General features: G+C 39.0%; 3 protein-coding genes across 5 annotated transcripts; all 3 read left to right on the forward strand.

The window, feature by feature from the left end:
• The first annotated feature begins 31 nt into the window (after positions 1–31).
• LOC118431771 (calcyphosin-like protein) lies at positions 32–6,845 on the forward strand. 3 transcript variants are annotated; one of them, XM_035843087.1, is made up of 6 exons: positions 32–187; positions 378–541; positions 1,230–1,407; positions 1,816–2,019; positions 4,062–4,167; positions 5,542–5,651. In XM_035843087.1, the coding sequence occupies exons 2-5, from the start codon at positions 405–407 to the stop codon at positions 4,161–4,163; spliced, it is 621 nt and encodes a 206-aa protein (XP_035698980.1). In that variant the 5' UTR covers positions 32–187; positions 378–404; the 3' UTR covers positions 4,164–4,167; positions 5,542–5,651. The 3 variants fall into 3 exon arrangements, with proteins under 3 accessions (XP_035698980.1, XP_035698978.1, XP_035698979.1); XM_035843085.1 differs by lacking the exon at positions 4,062–4,167 and having other exon boundaries at positions 35–187; positions 5,542–6,845; XM_035843086.1 differs by lacking the exon at positions 4,062–4,167 and having other exon boundaries at positions 35–187; positions 398–541; positions 5,542–6,845.
• Positions 6,846–7,048: 203 nt separating this feature from the next.
• On the forward strand, positions 7,049–11,953 carry LOC118431769 (calcyphosin-like protein). The gene is made up of 4 exons (XM_035843083.1): positions 7,049–7,314; positions 9,506–9,683; positions 10,088–10,300; positions 10,614–11,953. Exons 1-4 carry the CDS (start codon positions 7,139–7,141, stop codon positions 10,713–10,715), a joined length of 669 nt encoding a protein of 222 aa, XP_035698976.1. The 5' UTR covers positions 7,049–7,138; the 3' UTR covers positions 10,716–11,953.
• Positions 11,954–13,252: 1,299 nt separating this feature from the next.
• On the forward strand, positions 13,253–16,177 carry LOC118431770 (calcyphosin-like protein). The gene is made up of 4 exons (XM_035843084.1): positions 13,253–13,504; positions 14,778–14,955; positions 15,214–15,423; positions 15,580–16,177. The coding sequence occupies exons 1-4, from the start codon at positions 13,371–13,373 to the stop codon at positions 15,679–15,681; spliced, it is 624 nt and encodes a 207-aa protein (XP_035698977.1). The 5' UTR covers positions 13,253–13,370; the 3' UTR covers positions 15,682–16,177.
• Positions 16,178–16,230: the final 53 nt, after the last annotated feature.

Here is a 16,230-nt window from a genome sequence, read left to right on the forward strand (position 1 = left end):
CGTAAATAATATTTATATTGCATCTAAGGACAATATATTCAGATTTTTTCACCTATTGAGGGAAAATAGAAACATTATTTCTTCGTTCCGTTTGCTTGCGGTAACTTCTGCGCCGCCATTTTGAAAGTAACGGGGATTGTTTTGCAGCGAAAGATCGATCAGGAAAAGCGGAAAAGACATTTCAGTGGTACACTTTGTACTCTTTTGTCATATCCATTTGTTTTTATAACGTGTAGAATCGTAATCTATATTCTGGACAATTACTGATTATATTGAGGGTTGCTAACTTTTTATTTTCAACTGGAAACTGAAGTAAAGTTCGGATAAATATATCATCATCTAAAAAAAGACGCAACATCTCTTTGTACAAATTTCAGATTTGGTGAGTTTTTTTTAGGTTCGAGATGGCAGGAACGGCGAGACATGATTACGAGATGAGACAGAAGGCGAAACAACAGCTCAGGACGTGTAAAGACCCATGTGAGTTGCTGAGACTACAGTGTCTGTCACGTGGGTCATCTGGGATCAAGGGCTTGGGAAGGTAAAACAACCACAGTAAATTATCTATCTAGTTTTATAGGACATGTTGAACTTTACTCATATGATGTGTTGTTGTTTTAATCAGTGATATCACCAACTCAATTTTTCCACTTGACACAGCATTCTTTTGTTTTTTTAATCTGGAGGCTACTTTATACATTTTTTTAACACCATAGTTAACGTTAGATTCGGAGAAGATGTAGTACCAGTAGTCACTCAGTCAGTGATTACTTTTTAGCCTACATGTACGTTCAGTGATTGCGTTTTAGCCAAAGTAATCGTTTATACAAAGAAAAATCTAGTTATATTAAAAGACATAGCCGACTTTGTGTAAGCAGTTGGTTGAAAATGGACAAGATATCAGGTTCTTTCAGGTACGGTCACAGGTACTCAACTCATCGAATGAGGTTTGATATGCCACAAACAGCTGGCACTTGTAACATCTGTTTATGCCATGTAAAGAAGTATTAAAGAACTCTGAGGCACAATCATCATTTGTCATCTTCTATGATGTGCAGCACAATGATGTGTCCATGATATCACTTGTGACATATACACATGTTGAAAGTAGACATAAATGTTGATTATACCACACTGATTGACTTAATATTCCTGTTTTGAACACATGATGTGACATCATATTTTCAACATGAAGCCAATAAAAGTCAAATTATTGTTTGCTCCCCCAGAGTGTTCAGAATCATGGACGATGACGCCAACAGGAAGCTGGACTTTGCCGAGTTCAAGAAGGGCCTGCGGGACTACGGCCTTTCCCTTGAGCCTGGCGAGGTGCAGACCATGTTTGGTCACTTCGACAAAGATGGCAGCGGTGCCATCGACTTCGACGAATTTCTTCTAAATCTCAGGGTGAGTTTGAATCAGTAGTTGTTGTGTTATGTAGTCAGCATCATCAAATGGATGGATCTGGGGATTGAAACAAAAATAGTAAATAGATGGGTATCAAAGTTTCTGTTACATCTAGTCTCAATTTTCATAAAGATTGTTGTTTTCAATTTTGCTTCAAGTAAGCTTATGATGTATACAGTATATGGCCTCCTTCCGTCAATATTGACCATGGTAAAATCCTAATTGATATCAGCCCTACATCTTTGACTATGACTTAACAGTCCTATATGAGAATGGCAGTCTCTACCACATAGGGCACATCTGTAAGTTGACTCAAGTCAAGTATGTTCAGAGTAAGCAAGAAATAAACAAGAAAATGAAATGGTTTGGTTATTCTTGAATGTAATGGTCACTACTTTTCCTGTCCAGCCCCCCATGTCCAAAGCTAGGAAAGAGGTCATCATGCAAGCCTTCAACAAACTGGACAAGACAGGAGACAATGTCATCACTATCGCTGACCTGAAGGGAGTCTACAACTGTAAACACCACCCCAAATACAAGAGTGGGGAGTGGACAGAGGACCAAGTGTTTGGGGAGTTCCTCAAGAGTTTTGATGAGAACTTGGATGGGACTGTAAGTTTGTGTGCAACACTAAACCTTGTAGCCTTGTCAACATGGCTGACTCCGCCCTGTATGGCCATACCAATTTCATACTTGGTTCTTGGACTTAAAGATATGAATTGGAATATCAACATGAAAACAGTCAGTTGTTATGATGTCCTCTTGCTAAATTTCCACATGAAAATATCCAAGGATCATTCAAGTTAGATTGGTTTGGCACATGGATTGTGTGCCTTTAACTAGTGTAAGACACACAAAAAGGTGGGTCAGCCATTTTAGATTTAATATCATATGATTTCTGTCTACACATCTACTTGGTATCACACTAACTACAGAGTACAAGAAGACAGAAAATTCTGACTACCAGAAATTTTTGTAGTTCAAAGAAAGGGTTCACAGTCATTGGTATGTTTTATCTGACTGTGAATGTAAGTGAAATGCAACTCTTGATGTGATAATGCTCATTGTACTCTGTAGTAGTTGTATGTTTTAGAAGGTCTTAATTTTCTTTTTCTCTGTTCTTCAGACTGTGTCAGTAGTATAGTCTGTAGCACTTACTGATTTCAGACTCACTGTGTTGTGTATGTAACCTCTGGTTTTTCTGTGTATGTTGTATATACTGACATTCCATAAATATGAGTGTGTGTAGTGTAGTGTACCAGTATACAATTGTGTGTGGTGTTGTGGTATGACTAGTACATGCACACAGGAGAAGTACATATATTAGTACATGTACTAGTAGTGTTGTGTAATGTAGGGTTTTCATGCATGCTATCAAAGTGTGTGTAGTATGATGTACATGTACACCATGCATGTATAGAGTAGGATGAAATATGACACTGTTCTATGCATCTTTGCATGCAAGCCATTAAACCATTTTATCCACCAGTAGCACTAGTAGTAACACAAACTAATAAATTGTTGTTCTTGTCTTTGCCATTAATGAATGTTAAAGTTTATACATGTAACATGCAATGACCTCCTTTTACAGTTCATGTTTCTTTCCCTCATTGTCAAAGCAATCATCTTATTTAGCTAGTTTCTTTCACTAACATCATTCCAATTAACAGTTTCAGTTTCATTAACTTGCTGTTAGAGCTTCCATTTCAGAATAACTACAGGCTTTTTTCTCAGTAGTTTCACCTCACATCTTTGTACTTCTACATCAGCTTTTGAACTAACATTTCATTTATCTCCATATCATTAGAAATGTCTTGCTTAAGGCTTTCTTCCACAGCTGCAAGCCTGCAATAGTTGAACTTCAGCAATAACTCATGCTTCTTTCTTGTAGGGTATAGTTTGTTGTGTGCTTGTTCCACACACAGTGTATTCATTTTTGTGCCATGCTTTGCTTGAAGTACATTACCAGCCTTGGCATGATTGGTACATTCACTACGGCAAACTCCAAGTTTATTTTGTTACAATGTGGCCAGAACCCTGTGCTCTCTCTGTGCAAACACTGCACGCATTCTCTCCCCAAACACGGAACACTCTTTTGAAGCCGTATCTTAAATTTTCAAAGTTTTGTACCTATACATATACCAATCCGACTGCTTCACAATACAAATGTAGTATGCATAATTCCTTTCATTCAGGCTATACCAGTTTTTAAATGTCACTGTCATCATGGTGGAAGAGCAGTGGAACAATTAAAGAAACTAAATCAGTTGAGGGAGGAAATCAAATGGGCATGTGCAAAACTGCATCCCCTACTGATCTTTCTACATGGAATGTCAAAAAGTCTCAAAGTGTTATGCTAAAGCATTTTTGTAACATTGTGTTCTTTATTTTGTATACTTACATCTATACCATGTAGCTAAATATTTAGGATGATATCTAAAAACAATATCCATGTAGTTTCTTTATTTCAAACCCCTCCCTTGTGTGTGTGTGTTCTCTTATCTTTATCTTCACCTTGTTTATCTTTCATTTCACACATCACATCTGTTTTTTCATGTTTCTCCAAAAGAGGCAAATCTTTCACATTCTCCCCCAATCAGCAACTCTTCATCATGTAACTCCTCCCCCTGCTGTCAATCATATTCCCTCTCTAGGTGAACCATGACGAGTTTTTCAACTACTATGCTGGAGTCAGCGCATCAATAGATAACGACGCCTACTTCATTCTTATGATGAGGAACGCATGGAAGCTATGATCGGGTTGGTGGCTTGTAGGGTAGACATTGACGCATTCAATCCGTCATGTGCGTCATTACGCCAGCCTGGCTCGGCACAGCGCTCGCTGTCCCCTGGATCCGTTCTGCCGTACCTACGGATGTCTGTCCCACATCCCTGGGTACCGCAGGGGATCGTGTGCCGAGCCAGGCTGCCGCGATACGTGTTTCCGTAGATCGGCAGTGTAGCAAGTGTGTGCAATGAAAAGTAGCCGCTTTTTTTCTTGACAAAAGTTAGATGGCATGTCTTGGGAAGTTTAGACCTTTGACATGCCGGTAGATTTTCAGTTTGCAAACAAAAATCATTGTAGATCAGAACTTGAAAAATCTGAAAAAAGTAGAAGCACACCATTGGAGGTTTGCTCCTTTGGCATGCTAGTATTAGAACCGTTTTTGTTTTCAAAAAGCTGCTTTTAGAAATGTAGAAATCGTGCTGTGTCGATCTAGTTGTGGATTGGATGAGCATTTTACTTTACATACTGTCACGGTGTGTGTATAACCTCAGCTAACATTTCTACATGTTTGCTGTCTAGTGTGTGTTTGTTTCTGTGAATCAGTTATGCTCCCCTATCCTGTACACAAGTAACCAAATGTTGGGTTTTTCCTAGGACTGATGACAGTGGGGCTGAAAGCAGAACGGACTTGACATATACAGTATAACATTTTGTTTAATCCTGCATTTCTACCAAAAAATCTCACAACACAAGTTCTAAACACTGTTTGTTGAAAAAGGTTTTATACATTTAGAATGTATGTCACTTTTTACAACAAATGGTGGCATACATTCAAATTCTTCCTACCAATCTTTCAAAGAGTTATTCATAACTAGTACATTATCCAGATGTGTTTTATGTATGTGTGTAATTGTTTGTACTTGTTGCAGTGTTTAAACCATATTTTGTGTTAAGGGTGTTAATACATGTAACATTGACCAGGTTTAATTCTGGTATTGAAGATGATCACTTGACTCAGGCAGCACCTGTCAATGTAATTCCTAGGGGGAAGGGGTAAAGGAAGAGATTACTTTTCTCCCTCTACCTTTTCTCTCTAAACTGCAGTCTGGGGACTATAGCATGCACTAGCCTAGAAGAATGCCAAATCAGGCAAAGTTTTTGCCAAAGTTGCTCAGTAGTAAAAACGCTTTGAAACTCCTAGCAGCGTCTGTGCAAGAAAATCTGTAGGCCAGTCTAATACGTAATATTTCATGTAGTCTAAGTACTTTTCTAGTATGAATTGTAGTATAGTGTAATCAGGATAACACACCAACTGCATTAGTTTTACATTGACAGGTGTATGACTGTGTGTTATATTTTCTCAAGTATATTTCTAATGAACTCTTTTTTTCGCCGCGCTCATGCAGGTCACCCATGACGAATTCTTCAACTACTACGCAGGAGTGAGCGCGTCGATCGACACTGACGTGTACTTCTGTCTTATGATGAGGAATGCCTGGAAATTATGAAAACTTTTGTGCAAAAATGTCAAAGTGCAGCTGACAGGATGAAAACAGGTCTTTTACCCATGTACAAGATTCCAAAATAATTCCTTAGGACAGAATTGTGAGTAAAATTGTGAGTAAAATTGTACTGTATAACACATACAAATTGTTCTAATAATGTTATAGATTCTGAAATTTTGGCCAGTTGCATTGATCAGAATGCATAAAAGTCTAAGTCCCTGATTAATTACTGTACATAAAGTGATATGTACAGTACTATATGTGTTAGTGGTAGTACTATAAGACTGTAGAGGGAATAATTTCAGTTCTCTCTGCTAGTGATTATCATGTGCAAACTTCTCTTCAGACAAGGTAAACTGTCATGAGAGAGGCTATTTAGCTATTTTAAGTTGCTTATTTCTAGTTATGATTATAGTAGAATTTTAAATGTACATACATGTATTTTATCTTTGATGATTTCCATGGAAAGTTTTATCCTAGTTGACAAAGAATTTCTATGTTCTGTTTCCTATTTGTGAAGTGGAACTGTTGAAATGGTACGTAAAAGATATCAGATATTGAGCCATTCCATTAGAAAATGGGGGGGGGGGGAAACATGTAAGGGTTCAAGATTAATCGCTGTGAGTTGGTATGACCAATGTAGTAAATGAAGCATGATGTTAAACACTTCTCTATAGTTTTAATGTATAAGGCAGTCTAAAACACTTGTGACATTTATTCACCTGTGACATTGCTATTTAGTACATAAGTCATACTGTAGATTACTGTGCTGATTTGTGAATCTTTGTTTGGTCTTTTTAGCTTGTGCTTGAATGAATGTAAAAAATCCTTTACATGACAATTCAAGTTGTAATGAAATGAATGTGGGATCATGGCTTTGATACCATTATAAGCCAGTAGAAAACTATAGCTTGGCTACTTGCATGTTTTATTGGATGAGGGACAAAATACATTTTTGTAACATACTTCAGAGAAAATTATCAATTGGAAAACAAAAGCCTCATTAGAAAAAGGGAAAGAAACATATGTTCAGGGATAGTAAGAAATTACCCTACCCCTTGGCAGATAAAACTTTAGAAGAAAACTTTTGACAGTAGTAGGCTGAAGACAATGTTATAAGTTTTGGTCTCACAGTATTCCGATTTGTATATCTGTAATATATGCTGTAGCTAAGTCAATAAAACAATTTGTCTGCTCCCAAATTACCTAAATTGTCACAATTTGTGTAGTATTTAACATATTGATCAGCGTCAGGGGACGGTTTAATTAACATAAGTTGTCTAACATTTTAGAACACAGACAATACGTTGTCTTTAATTGTCTATAATTTCCTTAAATATCGCAGCCTAGCTATATTCATGACATCCTTTTGTTTTAAGACCCCGTCGTCATAACACAAACACACCCAGCTAGTGTTTCCTGCAGATGTTTTTCCCTTAAGAATAACGCTGTGGGCGTTACCTCATCCTGAACCTGACGTCATCAAGGCAGGTGACCAATGACAAGCCTTGGTGCTAGACCTCATATATCCTGCGGAACAGGTAGTCGTGTTGTGTTAGTCTTGTGTTCGGAACAGTATACGCCCCTGTTGTTTAGCAAGATGGCCAGCCCCATGGACAAGCTACGACAGCAATGTCTCAAACGTGGTGCCAGCGGCATTAAAGGTCTTGGCAGGTAAGTTCGGCGTCTTCTTACCGGCAGTTTTGTTGCTGCGTCCTTCTCAATATTGATACCGTTTATGTTAAATCGTTAGCACTGCTGAAGTCACGTATCCGTACGTGTGTGCATCAACTGGCCAAAAAATGTCGTCTTACAAGCTTCTAGATGATAGTATCTGCTTTTTGTCGCCCAATAAGCAAGACGGCTACAGGGTGGAAAAGATTCGGCCTCTCACTGGGCGTGGTCAAAGCTTGGTGGTCCCTTGGTTACCGTTCAATCATAGATACAAAACCTACATAGTACGAGATAAATGTCTGGGAAAGGAACCATGTAATTTGTTAAGCATACCATGTTCGCGTGTATGTACGGTACATATACCGGTAACTGACGGATAGAAATGAAATATTGGCTTGAAACGTGTAGAAAATGGGAGAAAAGACATATACGCCGGGTCTTGTTTTCCGGTGGGACCTGACCAAAGCTACCCCTCCCGCACCTCTCTACCAACAGTAGCGGCATAATGTAATTACAGACGCTCCCAATGCCCGTAACTAACCATTGTCCGCCCGGTATGCTTGGCGTGCGCCCTCCATGAAGTGCGGTAAATTATTAATAACGTTAACATCTCAGTCGTCATAACAAAGGGGGCAAAATTAGCAAACGCGAGGCAGGCGCTTCTGTATTAAATGAAGTATCCACTGCTCCTGAATACGTATTAGAAACAGCCTGGATACCACTGTTTACTGTGAATTCTGCTCCGATGAGCTGCTGCAATTGTCAGTTTCATTCTAGATGTCGAGCTCGCGAGGCAAACTCATTTACATTGGCATCTTGTACCTATATAGACGTATTGGATCATCGTGCAACATGAACCACTTGGAAAGTATACTAAACAACGTTGTCGTATATCAGATATCTGACCCCTCGATACTAGTAATTCCGTGGCTTGAATACCAAAACGTAAATGTCGTTTGTTGTCGAATGTGCGCCTCTTGACCACAAACAGTAGTCTCAAATTTCGGCCGCGGGGATGGTTAAAAATACAATTATCTAAACCACAAAAATGCAAGATTGCCAAGAACAGAAAGCATACCTACATCCAAATACATTACATGAGAGAGGCACATTGTGCGCTTTGGGACTGTATGTGGCGCTATTACAGTAAATGTAGCATGGTGTATACTTAAAGCTAAAAAGTAAAAAAAAAATCGAAGAAAACATAAAGGGCAGACAAGGTGATGATGAATATCATTCATATCCCCATGTCCCCTGTGACCAACTGTGTTTAAGCCTATCACAATGGAGCAGCTTACAGAAGGATTTTACAGCTTAGTAGCATTTCATGGAGCCGGTTTGTCCGGTTCTTAAAATATCTAATAAGGGCTGACGTCCCAACGATAATTACTTGGTTACAAACTTATAGCTTACCTCAACATCACTCTGCCAACAGAGAGTCTGATTTTGAGTAAGACTGTTAACTTTACTGGAGACGGTTAAACGTATCAAGGAGGGCCAATTTTGAACTATCTGAACATACGTTACAGAACACAATTCTCCCGAGACTAGAAAGTGTGTGGCCGGCCTAATTTTCAATCGGCGCACCAGGAGCTAATTTGATTACTTTCCACAAAATGAGGCAGGAAAATTTCCCACAGGGACGTGAAATAGGAAACGCCGAAAAGTTGATGAAACCAGATAATGGCGACTTTGTTCTGTTTGAAGGTGGTCAGTTAGAAATAAAGTGTTTTTATTTAAAATAACTCGTTGTTAAGCCAATGTTAAAAATTGAGGATAAAATGTGCATATACAATTAGATATAACTTATCCTTCACGTCAAAAATGATGAATATATGCCCCGTGACGTCACACGTTTAGTTTTGTTCATCGACCATTTGTATTAACATTTCAATACTTTTTATTTTTTTTTATTAAAAAAACAACAACTTTTTATTGATTTTTCAAACACAAGGTACACATATCATACATAGAGCAATAATAATAACATTTCAATACTTTGAAACTTTATGTTTATCCTACAAAAAATGCGGCTGGTGGTTTTTTGATTCTGTCACACACTGCGCTCTTATGGCATAAGCTAGTTATAAGAAAAATAGAGTTCAACCTTTCGTGTAGTCTATTTGTCTCGCTAGTGCAAATCACCTAAAACATTCCCATATCTTGTATTGTTTTCTATTCTTGTATTTAGGACGTTTCGCATCATGGACGATGATGGGAGCCGTAGCCTGAACTTTGACGAGTTTAAGACTGGCTGTGAAGACTACGGTCTGAAACTCACCGATGACGAGCTACAGGAGATTTTCGTCCAATTCGACAAAGATGGAGGCGGAACTCTCAACTTCGACGAGTTCCTCGTAGGCATTCGGGTGAGTGCTTTAATCATGCATTGCATGTGCACACGCAAAGCAAATAAGCGGAAATGTCGCACTGGGGAGACCTCTAGCGGGTAAAAACGAACTGCAGTTCAAGTATGGACGTTGCCCTTAGTGTAACGTCCCAAAGCGTAGCACACCTGCAATAACTTTGATTGCCATTGAGCGCTGTTTTGATGATGTTGGATCCTGCTAGCTTAGTCTCTTTTTTGTATTTGCACATCTATAGTATGTATTTTTAGTAGTGTACCTTTTTTGACAGGAAGACATACCAATACAAAGATATGAAAAGCTTAAATCAAGCTTGGTCCAGGCTCACCATATGCTTGGAGACTAGATTTGCCCGGCTCCTTCATTTAATATTTCTCTGTAATGACCGAAATGTGCTTGGTTTCCAGTCAAATATGTCAGAGGCAAGACAAAACATCGTCAAGGAGGCTTTTAAGAAGGCGGACAAGTCTGGGGACGGTGTGATTACGGCTCAAGACTTGAAGGGAGTCTACAATGTCCGGGAGCACCCCAAGTACAAGAACGGGGAGTTGACAGAAGCTCAGTGTTTTGAGGAGTTTCTCAAAACCTTCGAAGGCGGCCAGCCCAATAAGGATGGAAAAGTAAGTCAACATTAATTTCTATCATCGTCATTTATTTTTGTTGTTATCGCAGTCACGAATCCAACATTATACATAAAACACGTAAAATAAATGCCAATGGGGCGTTCAATGGGATGCAGGGTAAACGAAATCATCTAAAACTGTTTCCGCAATTTATTACCCAAGCGTTTGAAATTTATCAAATTAACCGTATACAAAAGCTGTACATGCCTTTCTACTATATTCACTCAATTTCAACCTACCACTCAAAACGTGTTTTCTTGTTATCAAAGTGTTTCAAATCTAACTCGATACGACCCCCTTCCCACTACAGGTCACAGAGGAAGAGTTCCTGAACTACTACGCAGGCATCAGCGCTTCCATCGACAACGAAGCCTACTTCAATCTCATGATGCGGAACGCCTGGAAGATTTGAGGGGTTGACAGTTAGAATTGACCTTGAAAGTCCGTCGATATTCTAAACAGCTAGACTGCCTTCTAAAGCTACGCTTTAGCCTTCATCTGGTTGAAATGACCAACAGCAGTGTCACGTGTCACATGTCACGTGGTGATTGGTCATTTGGACTTGCTGAAAGATAATGTGCGAACGGCCGAAAACTTGTGAGACTTTGTTTCATTTGAACATCGGAACGCAGTCTAGCTGTTTCCTATCGATAGAATTTTCTTGTTTTGACCATCTGTTCGTCATGGCCGTTATTTTTTCAAAAGTACTTGTTCATAGATCCAGTCCTTCATGCCCTTCATCATCATGTACTGCCAAACACATCAAACAGCGCAATACATTAAACAGTACTGTAATGGAATTCCTAGAAACTAATGCGTACGGTAATGACAAGGTGCAACAACAACATACAGATAAGATAATTATGGTTTCAGTACAGATAATGTCATTTGTAACGTGTTTGGAAAATGCAGTTTTTCCAGGAAATGTGTTCAGTTAAGTTTAGCTTCAGAAAAGGAACATTAATGTTGTGGGATAAATGAAGTAGATGCTCAACTGTAAGTGCAAAAAGGAACCATGAATATTCAAAGTGTTGTAATGTTATTTAGTTTATGATGTTGATATACATGTATTGTTGTCACATGACCATGCAGGGCAATTTAAGTTTGTTTAAGTGAACAATTAAACAGTTGAAAGTGAACACAGTGATGTCGATACATTACATACAAGCATCGAATCCGGGAGTTTTCTTTATATTAAAAGCCATATAAAACCGCGGTCACACTTAAACCCAGGAAATGCGGTATCTATAAAATAACACGTTTTCTTAACTCAATGCATTTGTTAATCAAATGCATGAGCAAAGCAGTCCAACTTCTGACGTCTTTTACATCGACATGTGTAGATTTCTTGCACTACTACTTCTTGAACACGTTTTATCTCCAGACTTCCAGGCGTGTGTTTTTTTCTTATTAGTTACGGCGGGTATTATGGGACGGAAAATTAGTCGACTTTTAGATGCAAGTAGAAGCCAGTACTGTATCAACTGAACAAAGAATAAAGCTATCGAGTCGCAAAAAACAATTTCATGAAATCTTTAAGACAATTTACCGGAAGATATGCTTTGATATGCGGATGATGTGATACCAATGCCTTGTCAAGGAATGTACCTAAATAAAGTTAACTCACTCTGAGTCTTATCAGTTTTAAAATATTGATTTTTGTGACTTTTTCATCAATCGATAGTTTTGATAAAACTGAAATACTAGTAGTCTTAAAGATTAAGTCCATGGAGCAAATCTGTCGAGCATACACCATATAAAATTTGTACATTGTAGATAATTATACTTTTTCACTACGCTTCATCACAAGATATGATGATGACTACACTCGCAATCCGAAACTGAGTAACCTAATGAGAGATTCTACTACACAGTTAACACATATAATCTCCAAGCAGATATAGAAAGGCAAAATAGTATTTAACCCTTGTCCTATTGAGGCTGTATACGGGTTGGACATATATAACGCCTGTATGTGTATGTCAGTCCAGTATCCCTATGGGCTTGGGACAATTCTCACTTAAATGCGGCATACCGCAGCAAAACGCATGGATTGGGGAAGTAGATCTGCAGCAGCAGCACAGAATAGGTAAAGTTTTACTGATCTGATTAATCATCCGGATCCAGCTTAGTTAGGGGGGTTAAATTGGCAAAAAGTTCTCAGCAGGACAAGAGTTAACTGGCCTCTGCTCCCTGAAACAGGGAGACTGAAAACTTATTATTTTGGCTGTGCTCATACTGCATGAACATGACTTAGTGTGCAAAGGTCTCTGTGAATACCTCTAACATAAACATCGCACTTGTACTTGTTAACTTTTAAAAAATCAGACATAAGGCTTATCTGTACTCTGACCTTATCTTTTTGAAATTTTGAATGATCATACAATGCAATGCAAGGGGACATTTGTGTGCAAATTAGAAGCAGAATTTCATACCCTTCAAAAATTCATTCAGCCAAACACTATGTTAGTGTACATGATATTCGGTACCCCTCATTCCAGTCTATGTATGTTTATATTCTATGTCACCTTAAAGTTAAACAGATAATGGTTTGAAACAGTAGTTGTTGTACTCACTTATTCAGCCGACATATGGAGAGAGTCGTCACTATTGACGGTGTTAGTCTTCGCTTGGCTGCATCACAAATGCCGGAGCTTCTCAGTTCCTAGTAATACATGGTTATCTGAGCACAAACTTGGTTGAGTCACGGCTCTTCGTTTACACAGACACGGTCGGCTCATATTGCACAATGTCACATGTGTACTAAATAACTACAGACTCCACATTCGGAGAACAAAACAAAGAACCAGAACAACAAGGTGCTCTGTTTAGGGCGGGACGGCCCACCTGTGTGTCACACCCGTGTTTATCCTTTGTTCACCACCTGGTTGCCATAGTGACGGTACGTAAATCCGCCCAACCGGTTTTCTGGGATGGTTGGTTGGATGTCTGTTTAGCGTACCCCTACACAAATACTAACAGTAGTGTCTTCACGTGACGGGTGGTCGGGCGCGTTTACTTACTCCATTCCTGATTCGTGTTTTTTGTCTCTTCAACTGTGTCCAACATGGCCACTGCACGGCACAACTACGAGCTGAAGATCAAGGCCAAGAATCAGCTGGCGAAGACAGAAGATCCGGTGGAGAAACTCAGACTACAGTGTCTGTCTCGGGGTTCCAGTGGGATCAAGGGACTTGGCAGGTTTGTGCTTATTGTTGTCGTTTCAACTGTTGCACACACACATACCTGTCCTAGTTCTACATTGTGTCGACTGTGTAGCATTCAAACCAACGTTTAGTAACAGAGCGTTCGCCGATGATTGTATCATCCACATTCGGCAGGTGGAATAGCTAGTAGTATAAGCTGGAAAAACGTGTGCTTGAGTGAACCTCCCGTGAGTGAAGTTGTTGTTTATGCGGGTCATACAAAATGCCCGCTTGTTTACCTGCTATGTGTCGGTACAGCAGGCAGGTGGTATGTAAACGTTTAAAGGTACGAATAAAAGATAGATTGTGCACTGTGAACTAAATTCGCATTTCTCCATGAATCTGACTCTTGTGAGTACTTGTGACTAGATCAACTTAGATTTGAAACGATTTTCATTCTTCAAAGAGTGCCTGTATTCCTAAAAAATGGCGGATTAAGACAAATATGCTCGACATTTGACAACCATTGTTCGCCTCGGGTAATCTAAATACTCTCTCACTCACATAAAATACACACAACTGCAGAAATATACCATGTTCAGAACTTTTGACTTTTTAAATCATACTAAGTATAACGAGTTCAATACCTCGAAAATCAGAAAACAAATCCTAAATATGATACACAAGCAGCATTCTTACCAATTTCATTATACGTAGTAATACGTAAATATTTTCACGGACGATTTATTTTTCCACCTGGACCGGTTTATAATACGACCTGTAATCTTGCGCGTTGAATTATTAATGATGTTTTAGTGTCACAGCTCATAGAACAAGAGTCACATATCCATAATAGACCATCCACCCCAAGAGACATTGTCACATAGTAATTGACCACCAAATTGTTGTTTTCGCTATAGTCATATATTCTATTCATATTGCGTATATATTCCATATGAATATAGTCCGTATGAGGTCCGTATCGAAGCCTTAGCCTCTACCAGGTTCAACATGTCGCTGCTGGAAAAAAACTAGAAATTGGACAAATATAGCCAGATAACGGGTCAGAGGAGTTAGCTGGTCACAAACCATAGTCCTCATTTGGCAAGTTATCTGTGTATATTTGCCCAATTTCTACTATTTTTCCAGCGACTTATGGAGCCTGTTAGTGGCTAAAAACTCCACAAGGACCTCATACTGACTTGAATATACATTGTATACGCACGTGTGAACCCGGCTTAACTCCATGTGTTGAGTTTGCTTTGCAACTGATATTGTCATTTATTCTTGACTATATCTCATTTATTGAATCTTTAAAATGCCTCTAGGGTCTTCAAAATCATGGACGACGACGGAAACAGAAGCCTTGATTTTAAGGAGTTCAGCAAGGGTCTGCGTGATTATGGGTTGTTTGTGGAACCGAATGAGACGAGAGAACTTTTCGAAAAATTCGACAGAGATTCAAGCGGCAGTATCGACTTCGACGAGTTCCTACTAGCATTGCGGGTAAGTGTAGTTTTGTGATCTTCATAACATTGTCCATAGACTAATCTTGTCTTTTCTTTCTAATCTCTGATTCATAATCGCTCTCCCCTCTCTTTTCTTTCAACCTCGTTCTCTTTCTTTAGCTCTTTCATCCTTTCTCCGTCCTATGTAACTTTCATCTTTCTTTCTTTCTTTGTATGTTTTCTCTTCCTTTTTCTTTATAGAAATTAAGAGAACGAAAACTGTTATACAAAATGTACCTTTCTTTGACCATCACAGCCACCAATGAGCAGAAGACGGAAAGACCTGATCGCCTTGGCTTTCCGGAAACTTGACAAGACAGGGGACGGAGTGGTCACAGTGGAGGACCTGAAGGGTGTGTATAACGCCAGCATGCACCCCAAGTTCAAGAGCGGGGAGTGGACGGAGGAAAGGGTCTTCCAGGAATTCCTCAAGACGTTTGACGACCAGGACAATCCTGACAATAAGGTTGGCAGTATTTTTTTAAAATTTTCTTTTGCAGTTTTTATGGATTGTATTGGACACTCACACAAGGATATAGATTTGGGAATGCTCTTTGGACTTTAAAACAAAGAGCAGTAATCAAATAGATAAGAATAAACGAAACTTCATCTTTTTTTACAGATTACACACGAAGAGTTCGTGAACTACTACGCAGGCGTCAGTGCTTCAATAGACCAAGATTCTTATTTCGATTTGATGATGCGGAACGCTTGGAAACTTTGAGGGCTCCACACGTACAGATGGAGCTGACCTTGAACCACGCCCAACAACAGACAATGTATCATAACATGGCCTTGGTTATACTCCAAATCTCCAAGCAGATGTTAGAGTTAAAGTCGTAGTGTTTTTTAAAGAAGAAGGGTGCTGCTTTAGCTACAAGGAAGTATCATAGGCGTAGTTAATAGTACGTGGAATGAATCATGAATGTGAGTATCGCTCAATACATCTGTATACGTAGCTTGACACTTTTAATGACAGAAACGATCCGTAAAAACGATGTACAGAAGTGCTATTTTCGTGCTTGTAGACTGTAACAATGACTTGAACACTGTGAGCTATATGCAGACGTTTACTGACGTGTCTTTAAAGTCCTACAAACAAGCTGGTCCCTCTTTCAATATTGTTTAGCTGACATACGCATATCTTGATGTCATGACTTTGATATAAACGTGTGTGATGACGGTATACTCAGCTTTCCGAATGAATACGTCATATTGAATCAAATTAATGCTCCTCTGACTTCTGATCAATTGATATATTTCGTTAAGCTTG

The sequence above is a fragment of the Branchiostoma floridae genome, chromosome 15, assembly GCF_000003815.2.
Source record: "Branchiostoma floridae strain S238N-H82 chromosome 15, Bfl_VNyyK, whole genome shotgun sequence".
Lineage (NCBI taxonomy): Eukaryota > Metazoa > Chordata > Leptocardii > Amphioxiformes > Branchiostomatidae > Branchiostoma > Branchiostoma floridae.